The 21840-nt window shown below is 32.0% G+C and overlaps 1 protein-coding gene across 4 annotated transcripts in view; it reads right to left on the bottom strand.

Annotated features, from left to right (window-relative positions):
- Positions 1-318: 318 nt before the first annotated feature.
- Positions 319-21840, bottom strand: part of CNOT2 (CCR4-NOT transcription complex subunit 2) — a 109266-nt gene continuing 87744 nt past the window's right edge. For all 4 annotated transcript variants that reach the window (XM_054580101.1, XM_054580100.1, XM_054580104.1 and 1 more), the window contains 10 exons: positions 19876-19955; positions 17107-17232; positions 15261-15385; positions 14191-14311; positions 13941-14097; positions 11385-11446; positions 11246-11295; positions 9277-9377; positions 7704-7848; positions 319-1478 (listed from right to left, as the gene is read on the bottom strand). In XM_054580101.1, the coding sequence (XP_054436076.1) occupies positions 1392-1478; positions 7704-7848; positions 9277-9377; positions 11246-11295; positions 11385-11446; positions 13941-14097; positions 14191-14311; positions 15261-15385; positions 17107-17232; positions 19876-19955 (1054 nt within the window). In that variant the 3' untranslated portion in view covers positions 319-1391. The remainder of the gene's footprint in view (positions 1479-7703; positions 7849-9276; positions 9378-11245; positions 11296-11384; positions 11447-13940; positions 14098-14190; positions 14312-15260; positions 15386-17106; positions 17233-19875; positions 19956-21840) is intronic.

Below are 21840 nucleotides of genomic sequence, written 5' to 3'. Positions count from 1 at the left end.
AAACTTCTCACAAAAGTATTCTGATTGGGTCCCAAGAGTAATCAGAAAGTTTTATTTCTAATAATGTCATATTGTACTTTAAAAATAGGTTTTCTGTTTTGAACTTGGTTAATACTAAGAATGTCTAAATTTTCACCTACAAGTGAAATGGTACATGGTTTCATTAAACTACTTGTTGAACTCTGAAAGGAAACTACATTTTAAATTGTTCAGTCACACCATTCAATTTGATATTCGTAAAACTTCAGATTTCCCCCCCGCCATTTTTTTATGTTGAAGAAGTAATTTCACAATTTCAAATCAAAGTCAACACTGTAGTGAGGAGAGCTTTTCTACTTTATTACAAAGAGAAGAAGCCTTTATGTGGTCAGAAAATACAAGATTGATCTTTTTTTCTCTTCCTATGAAACGCTGCTGTTCAAACAGCCAGAGTGAATTGTCTCAGTTCACTTCTTTAAGTCCCATCACATTCACTTGGGTATGGATGTCCTTGGCTGCTGAAAATCTGGCCCTTTAGTGCACAGGGCGACAAAGTCCCCTGACCAGCAGTTCCAGAATGTCCCATTTTCATATATTGCATCCATGCACACCTCCTAAAAATGAGGTACAGCAGGGCAAACATTTTCCAAAATAGATGTCATATATATAATATATACACATTCGTACATACATACCTTTATTCATGTGATGTCCAAAAATTTAAAAAAAATGTACACATTTATTACAAAATCGTAACAAAGACTGGACAGTGTTTTGCTCATTCTGGAAAGATGAAGCTCAGTAATAACACAAACCTGGAAACCATCCAGAGATTGTGGCAATATCTTTCTCCTAAACAGTCAGATATCCTTGCGTTAAGGTTGGCGAAACTGCCTTTCAAAAACAGGAGGGGAAGTAAAATGAGGGAAGCAGACCTTGCTCATCTTTCCAAATGAAATACGAGAAGGATCTTCACATAAAAATGCACAAACATTTGTTATTTTATTACCAATAGTGCTACAATGAACAATGCAAATTTTGTGGTCTAATTCTGTTGAGTCTTTTGTGGGTTTTCTTTTTTACATTTTAGAAACTAAATGGTAAACCTCTGTCAGTATATTTGCTTGTCTTTATAGACCCAAGTCTGTCTGCTGGCAAAAAAGAAAATAAATGAAAAAATCCAGACCCTGCTCAAACTAGAGAAAAACAAATTACAAATTTAGTTGTTGGGCAGCACATAATTAGTAAGGCAGGACCTCAAATGGTGACCTTTTGCGTAAGCCAATTGCCAGATCCTCAAGGAATTAAAACCAGGGTGCCTGAGCCACATCAGTTCTGCAGTTATGTTGAGTATTGTGCTGAGACAGCCATACCCCAAGAAAAGGGAAGTCTTTTTTTTTTTTTTTTTTTTTTTAGAAGGCTTGCTGAGCAGGGTTGTAGTTGAAGGTGGATGGCAGGTGAGGCCGTTCTTCTAACTTGTCATATTCCAGATGGAACTCCTATAAAACCAAATTTAAGAATTTAGATGGTTTCCTCTCCTTTTGTTCTCAAAATTTTGTCAAAACATGTATTACTATATAAACAAAATACCTGCATCTATAAGAATGATCACAGACACAGATATATCAACTCTTTTTTCCCTTCAAGTAAAATACAGCTAAAATAAAAATAATGTGTAGTTTTCTACTGATAATACAAAAACAGAGACTTTCTGTGTAAAATTCTGAGAGTTCTCCTGAGTATTTTATGGCCCAAATGTTATGCATTTTTTGCTCAAAAACAAAAACTTAAAGGGGCAACTGATATATCATTAATGAAAAACACTGAAAATTATAGAGTATTTAAAAGTAAAGCTTCCTTCAGTAAACTATAAAACTTAAAAATCTACTTTTTCATGAAAAAAGCTGAGAAATAATTTTCTAATTTGTCTTATTAAAAAATACAAAGTTCTTCTAATCTCACTAAAATTTCAGGAAAATGATAAACTTAAAACTCACACATCTCCAGATTGCCCATCTCATAAGACTAAGGCCCCGAAAAGATTGAACTGCCATCCAAAACTAGACAGAGGTGGATGTAGACACATTTGAAAGCAAACTGCATAGACCATTTCAATTAAATTTTCAAAATACTACATTAACTTCAGAAATTTTAAAATGCAATTTTTTCATGCTTTCCCAAGATCAAAAAGATACATAATATTGTATATTAAAAAAAGAAATACGTTAGCAAAGCCAAAGAGCAAGAGGTTCTAGATAAAAATCACTAATTCTACAGCCTGAATTCAATTAGCACAAACTCTTTGACCCAATCCCATTTAAAAAATTATGAACCTTAATATGTATTAAAGAAAGCCAACAAGTAACGTTAGTGCTATTACCGTTTTTTACCTTATTTGTTTTGTTTCAAATTGATTCCGTAATGAATGTTTCCATTAAGGGAAAATTTCACTAATAAATTAAAATGAAAACCTAGGACATGATTAAATTTTGAGATACAAAACCAAGTATTTAAAATTTAAGGATATTAACAATTACAGAAATAGCAGCTATAACATACTGAAAGCCTATTATTTGTCAAAACTAGAAATACAGATGATTTTATTCTAATCTTTATGGTAACTGTAGATACTATCTTTATTCTGCACCTGAGGAAAATGGGGCTCAAAAATAACTAACTGAAATCACATGGTAAGTAACAGGTCTAGGATTAGAATCCAGACCTATGTAACACCAAAGCCCATGACTTTTCTAGTATAATACATTATTGTTAATATTTTTAGCCTAAGATCCAAATTGGAATCACTTTATTACACCCTGTATCCAGAAAAAATGTGGAAAAAATTCAGTCCACTGATAAATGTTTATAAAGAAGGTACCTGTCTGTGATGACTTTAATTTAAAAAGGTGTTACTTTATAGGGTTGGTTGAGTAACTAAAGCAGTGATTATTTGCTTATCAGTAAGAACTAGTGAATACCAGAATCACCATCATAATCACCAGAGCTCTCCCCAGTGCACTGTGTAAGCACCACTCTCTTCCTACCCGTCCAGGCTTTTAAAGACATGTATTGCCAAGTTAGGGAAAAAGGTATCTTGTTGCATCATTCTTTAGAAATTAGAATTAGCATTTTAGTTCTAAATTATGTGTAGTTATAGGGTAAAAAGTCTATCTGTAACTGTGACGAATCATACATTCCACTATCTAAAGTATAAAAATTAAAATTTTGTTCAATTATTTTGTCCTTGTCATTGTACATTGGTGAACTATAATCTATTATTAGAATTTAAACTAGAGTAACTTCATCAGTGAACATATTTCCCCCTACCTTTTATAACAAAGACATCAGTTTAAACACAGGAAACATAAATATTTTAGTATGATAATTAAGAAACTCTGAAAGACCTCATATATCATATTTAGAAATTAAATAGGTCAAATTTTGTCTTCCATTTTTTAAATCTTTTTTTCCTATGTACTTTTATTCTTAAAATACAGAAAGTTTACAATACATTGGTATCTCTTTGTTCCATAATTTTGACTGGTGATTTATATCTTTTTATGTTTATGTTATATACACACACACACAACACATATGTACACCTTTGTATAGTTATAATCTGTAGGGGAAAGAAGGGTATCTTGTTTTGTATACCACTACCTACTGTCTAGAATAGTGCCAAGCCCCTACCAGGTGTGTAATTAATCGCTGATGAATTAATAAACAAGTTTTATTCAATTCTCTTAGGAACAGGACACTTAATTTTTGAAGTATTCCAAGCTTAGGTATTAGAAGACCTATGTATAGATTTGTTTCAATGAAAGATTTTTAAAAATGTTTACTGATTTTATAGAGAGAGGAAGGGGGAGGGAGGGAGGGGGGGGGGAGAGAGAGAGAGAGAGAGAAAGAGAAACATCTGTATTAGAGAGAAGTATTAAGTGGTTGTCTTCCATATGCACCCAAGCCCTGACCTGGACTCTGACCTGCAACCTAGGAACATGTCCTGACTGGTAATGGAAGCCCCAGTCTTTTGGTTTATGGTACAAAGCTCCAACCAACTGAACTATACCAGCCAGAGCTAGAAAAAGGATTTTTAGATTACAATTTAATGATTTAAAAAGGGCAGAAAGAGTGTTAGATATTTTTTAAAAATAACTGTTAATGTTTTAGTTTTTCTATTAATAAAATTAGGTTACATATTCTCAAAAGGTTACTATGAAGCAGAATTGGAATACATGCACTTGACTCAGATGATCAAGTAAAATTATTATTCCTGATCACAGAGAAACATATACTGCAAGAAATGTTTTCTCACATCCTCCAAAATGTCAGCTTTCTCTTAACTCTGATCAATCCTCATTAAACTTTAGAAAGAAAGTAGCAAACTATCTTAAACCAGTTATTAGAAATAATTTTTATTTTTAAAAAAGCACATATTACTGATTGAAGTATTAAAAAATACTGAAGTGTACCAGTGAAGTTAATAAAAAAAAAAACCAACACACATTTAAATCAGGGTATCATATGATAAAAAATCGTAAGCATTAAAATTCTATTCAGTGTTGGATCTAAAAGGTGAAGTTAGGCTGAAAGAATACCGAAATTTTTAAGTCTTTGGTGTGAGAAAGCTATTGATAATTGGGAAGCCTCCACCACCTAAAAATTCTCCATGGATGAAATTATTTTTAAAATTTTACCCATTAAGATTATACACACTATCAGCCCTGGCCATGTAGCTCAGTGGGTTGGAACATCATCCTGATACGGCATGGTTGTGGGTTTGATCCCAGGTCTGCGCATATACAAAGCAGCAAGCAATGAATGCATAAATAAGTGGAACAGCAAATCAATGTTTCTCTCTCTAAAATCAATGAAAAAATTACAAATTTAAAAAATATATTGCATACACTATCTAAATTACCACAAATTTTTAATTAGTGGGATACTGACTAATTCCAGCCAATTCACATAGGATAGACCACATAGCCTGCTGACAAGTAAAAAATACCTAAAAGGGGAGAATAAGCAGATACAGTGTCAAAATTTTTATGCATGTATATTCTTGACATATAGGAAATTCTTTAAATAAACAATGGGCCACACCCTAGAACTCAAAATTTTTAGAGGATAAGAAATACTTATGATTTAAATCATCTAATTCCTCACTTAGTATTACAACTCTTCATCTCTACAAATATTCAATGATTTGCAAAAGAGAAAGGAAGAACCTCATATACAAGATATTCTGAATAGGGACCCGATTATGGTCAAATATTAACTTTTCATGAAATCATGATTAACATCAAGCTATTATTTATAATACCAATTCATACTGCAAGCTTCTTAAAATGACTTGAAGTCATTTAATGCATGTTCTTTGAAGCCAAACCTACTTTACAGAAGGGGGTCTTTGAAATTGCTCGGGATGTGGTATTTTAATGGATTTTCTATAGTATAATGAAATCTATTAATAAAAATACTATGAATGAAATTAAATTTCTTAGTTCCTAATCCAGTTTCTAGGAAAACATTGAAATAAGCCTTTAAAAAGGTCACTGTAGAGAGTTTATTCTGTGACTACAACTTAAAAGCTTAGGTTTATGACCTGCATTACTATTTGACGGAAACCAATCTTTCTGCTTGCTTTCATCACTATGAAAATAATGTTAAGAGTGAGAGTGCAAGTGGCCAGCAATTACCTCAAGAGAGATTACTTAGGAAACAATTTCATATTTCCCAAATTTTATTTTCCTACTTCAACTGCTAAAAATTTTAAAGGTAATGGTTAAAACAAAAGCTCAACTGTACTGGAAAGATGAGATAAAATTAGGTAAAATTATTTTCGTGTGCACATGCATGGACACATAACCAATCTTTAAAATGATACTTACACGACTAGGGAATTGATTTTGTGAGAGAATAAAGGGGCCCTATTAATGTACAGGTTGGTTTCTGAGTATTTGACTTTATGGGGAGAACTTTAAAATTGATTTTTTCACATAAGTTGATACCTTCACATATATTGAATTAAAATTTATCTAAAATTATATCTGTCTCTATTTCAAACATCCATCCCTTTTTGCATACACTGTATTTGGAATAATGTGCAATGGCACTGAGCAAAGTACTTCAAATTAATGGAAAAAACTTGTTATTTCCTAATAGAATTTTTCATCCTCCAAAGACACTTTTTCTGTCTCATAAACTTAAGAGTTTCTTGAAGTATGGCTCCAGACTAGGACCTATATCATCACTGACATCACCTGGGAATGTGTTTGAAATGCAAACTCTCAGGTCCTATTATAGACTTATTTAATCATGAACAATGGAGGTATGATCAAGCACTTTGTGTAAAGGTTTCCAGGTACTTCTGATGTAAGCTGAAATTTGAGAACCACTGACCTAACAACAATCAATTATTGTATTCCCATCTTTGGAAAAAGAGTAATAAGCTATAATAACAATAATGACAGAAACAGCAGCAACAAACTACCACAACTACTCTCATATACCAAATACCCGATATTCACCATGCACTGCATTCAGTGTAAATGTGTTTGTGTGTACTCTCATTTAAATTTCATGACAACATAAAAGCAAGTATTTCGATTTAAAAGATAAGGAAATTTGTACGTTAAGGTGAAAGCATACATAGTAGAAACAGGAGTTAAATTCAGATCCATGACACAAAAAGACTATGGCTTTCTATTACACTATACTTCTTAAAGAACAGGTAACATACACAATGTCTCATGTACTATTTGTATTGAACAGATTTCTACTTAACTAAATGGTTAGGACATGGACCTACCTTTTGAAGTCAAAATATGCATAATAGATTTGTTCAAATAACTCAAATACAGTGTACAGAGGTATATGGACTTGGTTTGAGAAGTACTGACATTTGCTATTGAGAAACACCTAAAAATAATAATTACATTTTAAAAAATTTCTTCTATTTCTTTTTTCAATTTTTATATGGAATCTTGTAATGTAAACATTTTTTGGTGAAAAGTATCTGGTAAGAATTTTACATTGCCTTTATAAAATGTTTCACTTTTTTTATCAGTTTAGTAAAGCTGACTCAAAGAAAAAAAGTCCAAACCAACAACTAAAAAAATTATCCAATGAACTGTTGAGAAATACTTTTCTTCTGTTTAAAAACTCAAGCATCGTTTTCTTCAACAAGTGCAAGTGTTTTAAAGTGCCTGTATTTGTGGACACACAATATACAGATGTTGTATTATAGAATTGTACCCTTAAAACCTGTAATTAACCAATGTCACCCCAATAAATTCAATTAAAAAGTAATGTATTCCTTTATAAAATGTAAAACTAAAGAATTTTAAAATAGCCTATATCTGTTTATATACTAATTTTAGGAAAATCTCATACTTGCTTAATTAAAAGTAATAATAATGTAAGAAGGCATGTCTGGGATTGTACAAGGGTATCTTTATTTTACAAATGAAACAAAAATATTTCAAATGTTACCAAAGCTTTTGAAAAATTAGAAAATTTCTTCTCATGTCAATCATTTTCCTAACTAAGGGTAAAATGAACTGTTTCTGCATATGCTCCTAGAGTTAAATCAAGCCAAGGAGACAAAAACTGAGCAAATATCTGGCACATTATCTGAAAGAATGAATTGGTACATAAAGAAATAAAAGAGGTCACTTCTTTTTAAATCTAATTTACACATTTGCACATGGAAAAAAATATACCTTAGCTACTTTCCTCCAGTTAAGACAGTCAAAGAAGTAATATGTTCCCCTCTCATATGTATTAGTTTTCATTGTTGGCTCCATGCCTGGTGCCCTGGTAATCCATACTCGTTCTTCTTTGTGGTATCTCCAATCACGGTTAAAACTTCAATTTTTAAGAGAAAAAGACAAATTAATTTTTTCCTGTGCCTTCATACTTTATACAACTGTTCTCAGAAAATACTTACACATAAAATACATGAATATAAATGTTTCTTTATCCTTTTACTGTTATAAAATACAACCCTAGTGAAATAAATATAGGAAAATAATTTCTTAGTTTGCCCCAAACTCACTCTTTAAATTAATACACACATCTTAAGAAACTTTTTATGCAAACAGAACAAGGTCTTAAAAGCTCTATGAGCAATGATGTGATAAAAAATTAGGGAGACCAAACAAAGGTACACAATGTTCCAGAAACTCCACTTTCTTGCTGTTCTCAATCAATAGAAATTGAGATATCTATTAAAACAAAATCCCAACTATGTTGCACTACTTTGTATTGAACTAAATACAATGTCTATTTGAATTAACTATTTAAATTCACATAAAACCTCCATGTAAACAAATACCTTCCTACAAATACCATGAGGTCATTTTTATATATAAGTAAGGTATGAGACAAAACTGCCAGTGATGGATGATGGATGAATGAATTTATTTACTTTATAAATAAATTTTTAAAAAGAGGTAGCAACTGCTATCTTACAAAATGTGACAATAACATGGGAAAAAATAAATTCTCAGCTGAGAAATAAAAACAATTTATTACCAACACGGAATTTTAGTATTTGACTATCTGATCCAAGGTCATTTATAGAAATGGTATAAGGAATACTACAAAATACTTAAACCTGCAGAAAGATCTCTAGTCAAAATACCAGAAATTTTTAGCAACCCACTCTATGGTAAACATGATTAGTAGAATTGGCAACAAAATGTTACCAGCTGGACATATGAGAAATAACACAAAATTTTCATTCTTAGGATATCAGGAAAAAAAAGAAATGCTCAGGAAAAAAACACATCCAATGGATCAAATTCTTAACACTAATTTAAATTGGTCAGCAGGGTCCTGAGAATGAATGAAGACTTATATATATAGTGAATTGCCCAAATAATAATAGATGTTTATTAAATGATGAAATTCACTGTCATTAGCATATGTAGATCCACAAAGTAAGGTAAGCCATAGTTATGAACATATATATCTTATACTTCACATCTTTATAAAATTAGATTCACCAAATCCATGATTCAGGTCAATTCTGTCTTCCTCTTACAAACTTAGGGTTAAATTTAAAATTCTTCTCCGTATATGGTGACTATGAAGTCATGGTTATCTAAGGTTTTAATCTAAATTAACTTTATTTTACTAAATGTAAAAATGAACAACTTAAATTTCTTGATATTTCTACTTTAAAAATAAAAGACAAAACTACAGTCATCATCATTTTTTTTAAAGAAAGAAGCTTTCAGAATAAACAAGATCCACTATATACAAAAGTGTTTAAAAATACTTTGAACATACAGCTCTACTGCAGCTAAAAGTTGTAATACGTCTCCTCCATTCATGTAATAGAGATAGAAGAGAAGGTCTTCTCCATATCGGCCAAGTTTTATTGCAGCCAGCTGGAAAAGAGAAATAAATTATTCTGAAGTGTAAAACAAGTCTGAAAATGTTAACATGTAATTGCTACCACTAAAGTAAAAAATAGAAAGAGAAACAGAAACTCTTTGTGGCAGATAACTGTTATTACATGATTATACAAGCAGTTATAATTCTAAAGGGGAATTCCAACACTTAGGGTAGTTTTATCATTTAAATGACTAAAGTCATTTAACCATTATTTCTGGTACATCTAGTTTATGTAATAATAGGAAAAGAAGCTAAAAAGAAAACTTCCAAGCAAGTTCAAATGTAGAACGTCTTATCTGAAATATTTATTAATTACCCAATATGAGAAGAATAATGAAACACTGTGCTCAGAGATGCAGGACTTATATTCAAGGCCTAGTTCCACTGACTAATATACCATGTCTAAGTTATTTACTTCTCTCCACGTCAATTATAAGGGTTACTAAGAATGAAAAAGAAATTAAATAAGTGACTGTATGTGACACACTTTGTAATGTGTGATACACAGAAGATTTACAGGAAATGATACTGACTCTATTATCTGACAGTGATTCACAAATCAGTTTGTTATATAGTTTTAGCAAATCATACATGTTAGTAAGTACAAAAATCATAAAGAGATTGATCTTTATTTTGTTTAAATGGCTGCCTAAAGATGACCACTTTAAATGTCCCTCCACAAAGTAGGAGCATAGTAACAACTTATCAAATTATAAAGCATAAGTGAGTTCAACAGCCTCAAATTCTCACATTACTATATTAAATACATTAAATCCCCACCAAAATGTAAATACTTTTATCTCTTTACTTAATCCTGTATCTAAATGTCTGTTTAACTGTTCCACATTCTCTGAATATAATTTTTCTCTCCATTCATATTATCCCCATTCAGGTAGCAGTACTAAATGTGTCAAATCCCCCTAAATTAGTATTTCTTAAATTGGCATTAGAAATGGTTCTGGAACACTTATGTATTTGGAGCTAAAGAGTCCTACAGTGGAAGTGGCAGCAAATCACACAATCCAAAAATAAAAAGTTAGCTCTATCTAATACTTATTTTCCACCTATTCAAGTATTAAGACACATTGAAAAAAACAGATCTTTAATTACCTATCCACAACATCAACATCGATTTAACTACACAACCACATGGTACAGATGCAGAACACTATCCTTTACATCAGACATTTATACACATGAGTAACACAAATATAATTTTAATAAATTAAATCCATTCACAAGGCCAAAATCTAGATACCATTTCTAACAAAAGTGTGGTCTTAGTTATCTTCCCTAAAGTAAGCGATTACCACTTTATTTCTCTGATTAGAAAAAAACGAAGATTAAAGATGCAACCTGTTACCAGTTACTTTATAACTAGAACTTTAGATAGTTCAAAAACAGAGTATACAGAAGAAACCCAAAGGTCATAAACAGTTTTAAAATATCATCACATACGGTTCCACTAAAAACACTGTATCAGTAATATTTGTAAAGAAAAATCTTTCTTAATAAGGACATAAAATTAGAACATCAGATGGAATTTATTATTTATTTTCCAAGTTAGTTTATTCCCACCAACTGTGGTTATGGTTGTATCCTGTTATTAATAACTACAAGAAATATTTTACCAGCCCTAACATTGTTTTCTTTTAAAAATATAAACCAGAACCTCATCAAAACATTGAAAGAGTACTAACAAATAGAGAAATAAAATTGTTATATATAACTGAAGGAACTTACAAAAGCACACCCCTGAGACCACTGCTGATTATTTTAAAATATTATGCTGTCTGAATTGAAAAACAGCACCTGAAAAATAAATTCATGCTGACTGAGTAGAATAATAAACTACACTCACCTTATCCCTAATGTGAATGTTCGTTAAGTACTCAGATGGAACATGGAAGTCTAGATAATAAAATAAAAAAAGCCTTATTAACTGATTCTCAGTTACAAATATATTTTTAAAAGGTCTGAACACAAATATAGTCTCCTACCTATGTCTTGAGGTCGACAAGGTGAAGATGCCCAGGGTGATGCAAATTTGGGGTAGAGATTTCTGAATAAAGGGGGGGAAAAAAAACACTCTGAGGTCCAGGGTAGAAAAAAAGATTTCTAATTTTAATTCAGGAAATCAGGAAAAACAGTAACTTCAAAAACAGTAACTTTTAACTTCTAATTTCCTTTTTTGGGTTTACCTATATACATAGCAAATGAAACCAAAGTTTTATACAATATATACAGAGGAGGGCAAACATAGGTTGAGAGTTGTACTGTGACACTGAATTAATAAAACTATTATAATAACAATAACTTTCATGTCCTTTTCTATAGGAAAAATTCTAAACTTACTTTTGCCCACCCCTATATATAGATACCTATAAATCGCTATATCTATGTATTGATTTCATTAATACTTTGCCCCCAAGTAAAATTATTTTCCCATTTATATGGCTAGAAAAAAACCCCAGTAATTATTAAAAGCAAAAGTTCAAATTCATTAACTATTTGTGCTGAGTGCTTATTATATGCCTGGAACCATTATAGGTGCTTGGGATACATTAGTGAACAAAGCAAAGATCACTAACAAAATGAAACTTTATGGTTCGGGATGGTGGATTGGTGGAGGCGGACAGAAACAATCTGCATAATAAATAATATTCCACTCTAGTGGAGGGGTAGGGAGAGAAGAGTAGTTGCGTAATTAAATAGGGTAGTCAGGTTAGGTCTCACAAGGTCAGATTTGAACAAAAATTTAAAGACTGTATGGGAATTAACCATATTATTTAACTGGCAAAGACTGTTCTAGTCCAAGGTAACCTCTGGAGTCACCATGGCAGTGGTATGATTGACATGTTTGAGGTACAGCAAGAAGGCTGGTGAAACTGGGATAGAGTGAACAAAGGGAGAAGCTGTTGGAGAGGCACACAAATCAGGCCTGTAAAGATTCTGGGTTTCTGATCATAATGAAACCGTAAACCCTTACTGAGTATTGAGCAGAAGGTTAACTTAACCAAAAATAAATTGTCCTGGCTGCTATACGAAGAAGGAGGGGGCACAGGGAAAATGAGAGATACCTAATGACCGGCTAATGGAGTGAATATTCCAAGCAAGAGAGGATGGTGATTCAAACCAGGATAGTAGCAGTTAAAAGTAGTGAGAAGCAATGCAGCAATGATTCCACTATGTCATACGTTGCCAACAAGGTCAAAAAGGGTAAGTTCCTGGAAGTGATCACTGAATGTAATAACATAGTGGTCATTTGATGACCTTACCAAGAGTAGTTTTAGTGTACTGGGAACAAAATCTTAACTGAAATGGTTTTAACAGAGAATAGGGGAAGACAAATGGGATTTAGAGATGGCTCTTCTAAAGAATTTTGCTCCAAAGGAGAATGTAAAAATGGGAGGGGGGCGTTAGTCAAATCAAGAAAAAGCATCAAGGAAAGTAACATGAAAGAAGTAATAGCATATTTGTATGATGATAGAAATAATCCAACAAAATGTAAAAAATTCTGAGAGAACTGATCAATTACAACAACAGTGTGGAAGATTAAGAATAAGGGGGATGTAGGTGGTAGTAAATAGTTAAGATTTGGTGAGAAGACTATGCTGACATTCTCTTCTGCTTGCTTCCATCTTTCTTAACAAAGAAGAAATAAAAGAGAAAAAACAAGGCTATCATCTGAGAATAAGGACAGGGGACAAGGTGTCAGGGATTTGAATAGCCAAGTGTAGAATAGCTGCATAGGAGAGAAAAAGAATGAAAGGACTAGGTATGCCAGTTATGATAATGGTTGGCAGAATTAAAGTCTCACTTTTGAGGGTTCTGGCCATAAATTTAAAGTGAAACCAGGCGGTGAAGTGGTGTGTTTTTCTTTAGCCAGGCTCTGTAGCACAGGTCAAAAAATAGGGTAGGCAGAGATATAACCAGGATTGTAGTTTTTGCCATGCAAGAATGACAAAGCAGGAGAGGGCCAAAACAGTCATGGGCATGTGTAGGTGAGTAGTGTGTCTGACCACAAAATTTCACTAGATAAGAAGTGAATTCACTGCAGGGAAAGAGACAGGGATGTTGACGGACAATAAAAAGGTAGAAGAATGGACTGAAGGTTCCAATAGAGTCAAATGATTACAGGAGCCAGTACTAGAAGGAGAGAGAGAGAAAATAGAAAGTGGCATCGGAGCCCAGACTTAGAATTATAGACAAACTAAAGTTACTAATAATGGCAAGGTCAAAAGGATAACTAAAGAGGGGAGTAGGTGAGGTATAACACAGAAGGTAAGATTTCTGGAGTAGAGAAATTCAAGGAGCCGAGATTCCAAGATTTGGAAGGATCATACATGTACTGAAACTGCCAAGTTACAAGTGGAATAATATTGTAAAGTGACAGTGATATAGGAGCTAATATGAGAGGGGGTAACCCAAAAATCAGGAGATAACAGCAATAATCAGTGGCCGCAGATAATACAATTTGATGACATGAAATTAAAAACTGAAAGTCTGTAGGGAGGTCTTATGTGCAAATATGAAAGAAAAGAAAAACAACTTACTCAGGTGAGTTCAGATTGAGGCCTAATGTTGTTAAGTCACTTCCTAATGCAAGATGTACCATTCCTGGGTCTGTTTCTGCTGCCCTGATAAATGTTAACAGGCCAATCATTCCAAATTGGTCCGTGACCATCCCTTGAGGAATGTTAGTAACCCGACCTGGATAAGAAGGACACAGTCATTTTTATCTTTGATGAAAAAGTAAAGAAAATGAATTCTATAATATCACTGACATATTTTATGGAGTCCCACCATCAGGTAACACCTGGATCCCTTTTTTCTGCTGGTTATTATTTTGTGTTGTTGAACTTTTATCTCCAGGGAATTTGGGTCCATCTGTACTTGAAGTTGTCTTGCCAGATGTATTCAAATTCTAACATTAAAAAAAAAAGAAAAAGTAAACATAACATTAAAATTTGTTAAGTGTAAAAATTTCAAATTCATGTATTAGTACCTTTCTATTCATTCTTTATTATACTTAAATTGGTAATAAATTATTACCTGTTTTTCAAGTTGTACGTGAAATTTTTTTATTTCTACAATTGTCCCACAGTATAAAAATAAATCCTGTATTATATGCATTTGAACATTTAAGCACAAGTAATGCATGGAAAATACTCTTATTTATCTCAGATTTTCAGATAGAAAAAATATATTAACCATCTCAGGACTTTATGGTTTCAAATACACTTGAAGTTATAACTCTTCAATACTTTCATTTAGAAGAGAAATTAAATACCTAAAATATAACCACAAAAACTTCCAAGATAAGTTAGAACATACACACTTTTCAAATTGGTGCTTATTTTTATTCTTACCCAATATTCTTCTTTATCAATTATTTTAACAATATAAAAACTCCCATCACAAAAAAAAAAGCTATTTTCAATGAAATGTGGAAGAAATAAACATATTTCTTAAGTCAGAAAGAGGAAGCTGAGTTGGCTGAATCAACACAGGAATAAAAATGTGTATAAAGAGTCTTCAAGGAGAAAACTTACTCAAGAAAAACACAGCTCCTTAGAAGGCTATAATATCAAACTTCATGGGATCCAGCTGACAGGGACTACAATAAAAGTCTAAATTAACTCTGAGAAGTTCAACAGAAATTTGCAAACCTATATGAAATAGGAAAAAAATAGGCTATCTTCTAAGTTATAAAGGTTTCCACATTCTTCAGAAGTTAGATTACAGATATTTAAAAGAAACAACTTTGTAATAGTATTTAGTAAGTCCTTAACACAGTCTATAAAACTGTTAATATAAGAGAAATCTGAAAGGGAAAACTACATCACTCACACACATAATCCTCAGTTACTTACAGATTTACTGTCATCATTACTTGACGTTGGATCCTTATAGCTGGAACCAGGTAATGCTGGAAAATCTTCGTTGTGTATTGAGAAGTCCTGGGATTGCTCATTTGCTGGTTTTGTTACCATTCCAACTATGTAATGAAAATAATCCGGAGAATTGCAATTGATATTTATGATATTTTGCTAAAAATTATAAAAAGTTAACTTCCTGCATAGTAATATACCAAAAGGATTTTTATTTTCCCCTGAAAGCATACTTCAAAATATTATTCAGAAACTAAATTTTTATATACTGATTAATAATTCAATATATAAAATAAAGGGAAATAAGTGGTAATTTTTAACTGTAATCTAATGTCTTATATAGATGCATAAAACAATTTGATATTGGTAATAATTATTAACATTTTTGGTTTAAAAACTTGCTTCATTTAAATATCTGACTAGCTATTATTATAAACACCAGTTAACTGTCAAATACAAATGAATAAAAATAAATTTTACAAGAACATGTCAGTATTCTACTTGAAAGTGACTTACAGAGTGAGCAAATTGCAATCAATTATTAAACAACTCCGTATTATTTCAGATTTTCTTGGATTCCATGTAATAGATGTAAAACATGCAAGAACTGGGAAGTAATCCTCCCACTATACTTGGCATTAGTCAGGCCCTTATTGGAGAACAATATCCAGTTTGGGACTCCACAATTCAAGAACAATATGGAGAAACTAGAGATGGTCCAAGGAGAGCAACGGGAATGATTAAAGGGATGAAAAAATGGACCTATGAGGAAAGGTTAAAAACATTAGAGTCTGAACTGAGAATCAAGTAGCTAGGTACTCAACTTCCAGGGCAGATCATTTTTTGTTATTTTCAGAAGAGTGATTTGGAAACTTCAGAATATGAACAATAAAATTTTCCCTTCTTCATATATTGTTATTTGTACTCATATTCTGAAAGGCATGGAAATCCTTCTAGGATGACAATGGAAAAAAGCTGTTACGAGTGATGAACTGATCCAAGTTCATTGTTTTCTACTGCTGGTCTCTATCAGGTTCTCCCAAAAGGAAAACAACTATGTGCCAAGGATAAAGACTATGGCTACACTGCAGTCATATAATCTTCATGTCTAAATTGTTACTGCACATGTTTCAAGTCCCCTCTTCTTTTCATTTAACCGATACTAGACAACTTTCTTACTAGAGACAGTAAAATGGGGTACTTTAATGGTGACTGAGAGTCTACATAAACTATACATGACCCATGAGCAGTGGTTCTCAACAGGAGACAATTTTTTCTCCCACACATCTGTCAATTATGGAGACATCTGTGGTTGTCACAATGGGGGAGGGGGAGGAGGTAGGGGTTGCTACTGACATCCAGTAGGCAGAGGCCAAGGATGTTGCTAAATATTCTATAATGCAGCGGATGGCCCCTCGTTTACAAGGAATTATCTGACCCAAATGTCAATAGTGTGGAGGTTAAGAAACAAGAAAAATCTTTACTGTATGGTCAGTCATTATTAATCACTAGGGAATGTTTTCCTTTAAAAAAAATGTGACGAATTAGTAAGAGGTATATCACAGAATAATCATTAAGGTATATTAAGGCAGAACTGCCAGAATAACTTCTGAATACCGATGAGGACTTCCTTTTGCGATTTCTGTACAAACTAAGTTTTCCCATTTAACTGTGCTATTATGGTATTCTGGGAGGAAAAACACTTTGGGTATATCAACTCTGACAAATTATACTACTCTGATTAGAAAACACACATGCACATATATATGTGTGTGTATGTGTGTGCAATGGATAATTTCCATTGGCCATCATTAAAAAGCTTAGTTACCATAAGGAGCTCTTCCAGCCAAAGGGTTTATTAATGGAGTTGGGTTACCACTTCCTTCCCTTCTGTTTCGGTCTGCTAATGCTGGAAAATCGGAAAGGTCCAATCCTGTTACATTTTCGCTTCCATCTAAATAATAAGAGGGAACACTAGTTATTGATTCAACAAACATTTTAAAGAGATTATTAAAGACCAACCATAATATAATTTTAGATGACAGTGGCTTCTTCTTAAATAATGCACAGCACTGTGCTAGGTATATGTAGGTGAACAATAAATACTTGTGGACTGACTTCACATAGAAGAATTTTAGCAAAGCAAAATATAACTGGCACGATAAAAATTCCAATCTTAGAGACTGAAGGCAAAGAAAGGGGTAAGGCGGTACATTATTTTCCCTGTGAAAGATGGTACTCTAAAAGTTAAAGCTTATTTGCTAGCAAGAGAAAGGATGTTGTGATATATGATTGTTCTTTCCATTATATTCAAAAGCAGAGATTATACCTGAAATGCTTGGAGCTTCACAGGTGTGAAAATGACAGTGCCTCCTGAAAATGACCAGAATTGTGTCTGAGGCACAGGCAGTGGAAACAGAAGCCCTAAGGACTTCCATCCTGTGGTCTAGTGGCCCCATACACAACTGTGTATGTATATGTGTGTGCGTGTGCATGGGTGTTTTGTAGTTGGTGTATAAGCAGAGCAGCATAAATAGGGTGTAAATAGGGTTCCCATGTCTGTTTGTTGAAGGCTTGGGAGGCATGGGAATATGATATAAAGACCAAGAGTTTATATTACCTATTACACAGTAGGCGCTCAATAAATGTATATTAATTGAATAAAATTTATTTTTGTTCATTTTTAAATTAAAAAACCTATTGCTTCCTTTGACAAATTGAAATTTAACCCAATATTTATTCTTTTCTTATTTTAATCATTCTTTTGATTGCTTAACTTCTATTATTCTGTAATTCTTACAATCTTGTATTCCTAGTTTTCAAAGAATTTTATTTTCTACCTTAGTTTTAGCCTGAACTATAGCTTTCACATAGTGTTTAATGATCATTTCACTTTATTTTGCCTTTTTTCCAGTTAATTTTAATTTTTTTTTCCCAAGTTTTGTAATTAGAAGATTCTCAGGGGAAAAATCCCTATTATCTCCAGATTACTTTGTTGATAGAAAAACAATTTTAATTTTTCTCCAAGGTTCATAATTAGAAGATTTTAATTTTGATTTTTCTCCATGTTTCATAATTAGAAGATTCTCAGAAAACTATTAAGATTGCTTTGTTGACAGAAAAACAATACACTCTATTAACATTCCAAGTTAGAATGTAAAGTTATGAAAGACAAAATCATACCTATTGTTTTTAAAGAAATTGCAGTTTATTAATTTTAAATTTTAATAAGATAATAATTAAAAATTTATAGTTGCAATCTACACAGTAATCTCTCTTCAATTATTTGATACAAATTGACTACAAACTCTGAATATTAACTTTTAAAACACATCATCAGGTCCTCAGAGATGAAATATAAATTGCCATGTTATTTGAGAACGGTTTCTACTAAAAAAAATAAAAAAAGTTAATAAACCCCCAAATTTATATTTTTAGGGAAAGACTTAGAAACAATTTTCCTATTGTGATATAAATTTAGTTAAAACTGAATTTTAAAAGTAATTCTAAAATTTATAGGAATGTATACAATCATAATTCAGAATATAATTTGGCATTGTCAGTTACTTTATGATCCATTAAAAAAATTTCCTTCAACTATGAGATACAGCCTGATTCCAGAGATAATCAAAATATGAAAAAAATCTGTATTTTAGAAACAATGGGATATACTACTTCATAGTACTTTCACATCTTGAACACAAAACTGTAACTTTCAAATGCTAAAACTTGAAATTTTAACATCTCATTTGATCAATCCATGCTGCTAAACAATCACTTTTAAAAATTAAAAACCCAAAGTCACAAATGACATTTCATCGCTAAATCTTCTCTCATGCTTCCACATGGGCTCTATTTCACTGATCATTCTTTCACCTTCTACTTCCTTTACATACATTTCTCTCTCAATAATTGTATTCATTTTGGCTCCTGTGATCATAACAACATCCTTTATTTCCTTTCACAGGAGGCGAGGGTGGAAGAGGGTGAAACCTGAAGCAGAAGAGCAACAAAGCCTCCAGTTTGGGCTAAAGCAGTTGATAAAAGAAATAAACCAACAGACTGCAGGAATTCTTTGCTATCAAAATCAGAATTGGTTTTCCATGTAATAATTTTTTAATTTAATACATAAAACTGGATTGAAAATTCCTAAGGGTTAAAGGCCAAAATTAGCATTAAAACTATTAAGAAAAAACTGTAAGTGCTCCACATAATCTTAAAGATTTCTTCTTTCTGGGTTCTCTCTAGCCAGAATGCCAAACCACCCAATGTAGTTTAGACTGTGGTGACAGCACTGCAGATGGGAAAAGCTCATGAAGCATAAACACAGACTAAGTAATGTTTAGCTCCTCCAGGTATTAAGGGAATAATATTGATGTTATAACATTATGCTATTACCATGCCAAGTGAAAAATATATGTAAATATCTCCTATTCATGAATTAAATCCTATTCCTGTCAAATTCTCACTAAATTAAATTTCACCAAAATAACACACAAAAAATCCTGTAATATTTTAAGACCAGTATGTTGAATTGCTTTATATTTCAAAGATCTACCATATTTTTTATAGGGTACTAGCTCCAGAATAAGCTTACCTGTTCCATTAAAAATGTTACTTGATAAGGAGTTATTCATTCCAAATGCCTGATTCCTGTTCATTCCAAATCCAGACATACTGGGTACATAAAAAATAATTTTAGATATACAATAATAACACTAACTTTCAGATGAAGATAAACAAAAGTGTATACTTTTGATCTCCTCATATAAAACAGCAATATGTTTTAAAACAAATACTAATTTTGTTTTTTTCTGAGTTTAAGTCTTTGATTTTATTTAAAAATTCCCCTAAGTCCTTCCATGAACAGAGAACCAAACATCTTACACAGGTAAATTAAAATACAAAGAAACAAAGAATTTACAGATAAGCCTTGAGGAAAACAGAGATTAAGGGTACTGTTTAGTATTCTTAGAGAGCCAATGTACTAGGATATACTGACAAAACTAACTTCCAAACTATGTAGTTTAGTGTAAGACCATTGTTCCTGAATACATGTTTTTCTGCCACTATTGGTAAAGTATACTATTTTTACTGTCCATAGAAGATCTTTTTTCATGCAGTCTGTTTTTCCCACTTAGAACAGATACCCTCATGAACAAAGTCCATGTCAAATTCATCTTTGCATCCTCTGTCTTTCGTGTTCAGGAGGATACAATAGGCACTCAATAAATGTTTAGTTGACCTGAGTTAAATGGTGCTTTTCTTTAACTAAATACAGTGTCCTAAAACACATTTTTCTTATCTAAATGTAGTTTATCTTTCAGCTACTTAAAAGAAAAAAATATTTCTGTAGTGTCTTCAATTCTAAATTAATGTACTGTTGGTACTTGGTTAAGTAGTTACAAATGCCTATTTTTGCACAAGCCTAAACATGGGAGGAAAAAAGTAAGACCGAACTTAAAGCAAGGCCAGAAGTAATTAAGAATTTAAAAAAGAATTAACACCAATTCTATGATGAAAGTACACATTTTTATCATCAAATAATCTGATAAAAGATAGTATATCAGAGTTCTGAGCAGGATTAAACTGTCTGAAGGTCCAGGGTTTTGTGTGTGTGTGTATTTTTTTTTGCCTGTATGTATAAAACTATGACCAAACAGTATTTTCATAAAACATACAACTGTGCAACAAAATATGTTAAAGATGAATGGGAAAGCCGACAGAAATTTTTGTTTAATAGCAGGTTGGAACTGCTGATGATATAGGAACCCTCAAACAATGAATAAGTGCTAAGAGATGAAAACATGCTATAATAAATACAACTTATCAATGGTAATAAGCAGGGTTTTAGAGACCCAAGTCTCACTGAAAACTTCAAAGTGTATTTGAAAAATTAAAATGTGAAAAAATATGACAAAAAATTTAAGTATACATTCAATGAATACTACTACAAGAATGTGGAAGGATGTGATAAAGCCCAAGTACTATATGCTTAGGAAGCTATCAAGGAGATGAGAATTTTGATAACCCTTTACAAATAATAACTTTTAAAAATTAGAAGAGCAGTAAAATTATAAAAGAAATGCTCTTAAGTCTGAAAAAAGAATGGAAGCATTTGAGATGACGATTAAACACAAAATGTGCTAATAACCTATTTTAATTCAGATTTCACAAGTACCAGATAAAAGAAAGTGATATAACTGGATATAAATGACAGCAACTACATTAAGGTCCTCTTTTCCCCTGGAGTTCCATTCTTTAAAAATTGGCAAACTTAAATGCTACTTTTGCAAGAAAAAAAAGCTTTATATTGTAGCTATAACTCTCATACAAATTATCTAAACAGCTAAAAATATTAATTTGAATAACTGCTCTTCATATTATTATTATTATTATTAGAGTAATAGTATATGCAATGGATAGTGCAAAAAAAGGCATGAATAGGTATAAGAGCTCATCTTTTTGTTTTAAATTTCAGGACACAACAATTTTCAAGTACTGTACAATTAGTCTTAAAAAGCCTTTGGTCACTAAGTCTCCAAAGTAAGTACAAAACTGA

This window comes from Pteronotus mesoamericanus, unplaced genomic scaffold (assembly GCF_021234165.1).
Source record: "Pteronotus mesoamericanus isolate MK-2021 breed Mesoamerican mustached bat unplaced genomic scaffold, CSHL_Meso_final contig_56, whole genome shotgun sequence".
Lineage (NCBI taxonomy): Eukaryota > Metazoa > Chordata > Mammalia > Chiroptera > Mormoopidae > Pteronotus > Pteronotus mesoamericanus.
Note: the sequence above shows the minus strand (reverse complement) of the source record. Positions and strands in the feature narration are given on the sequence as shown.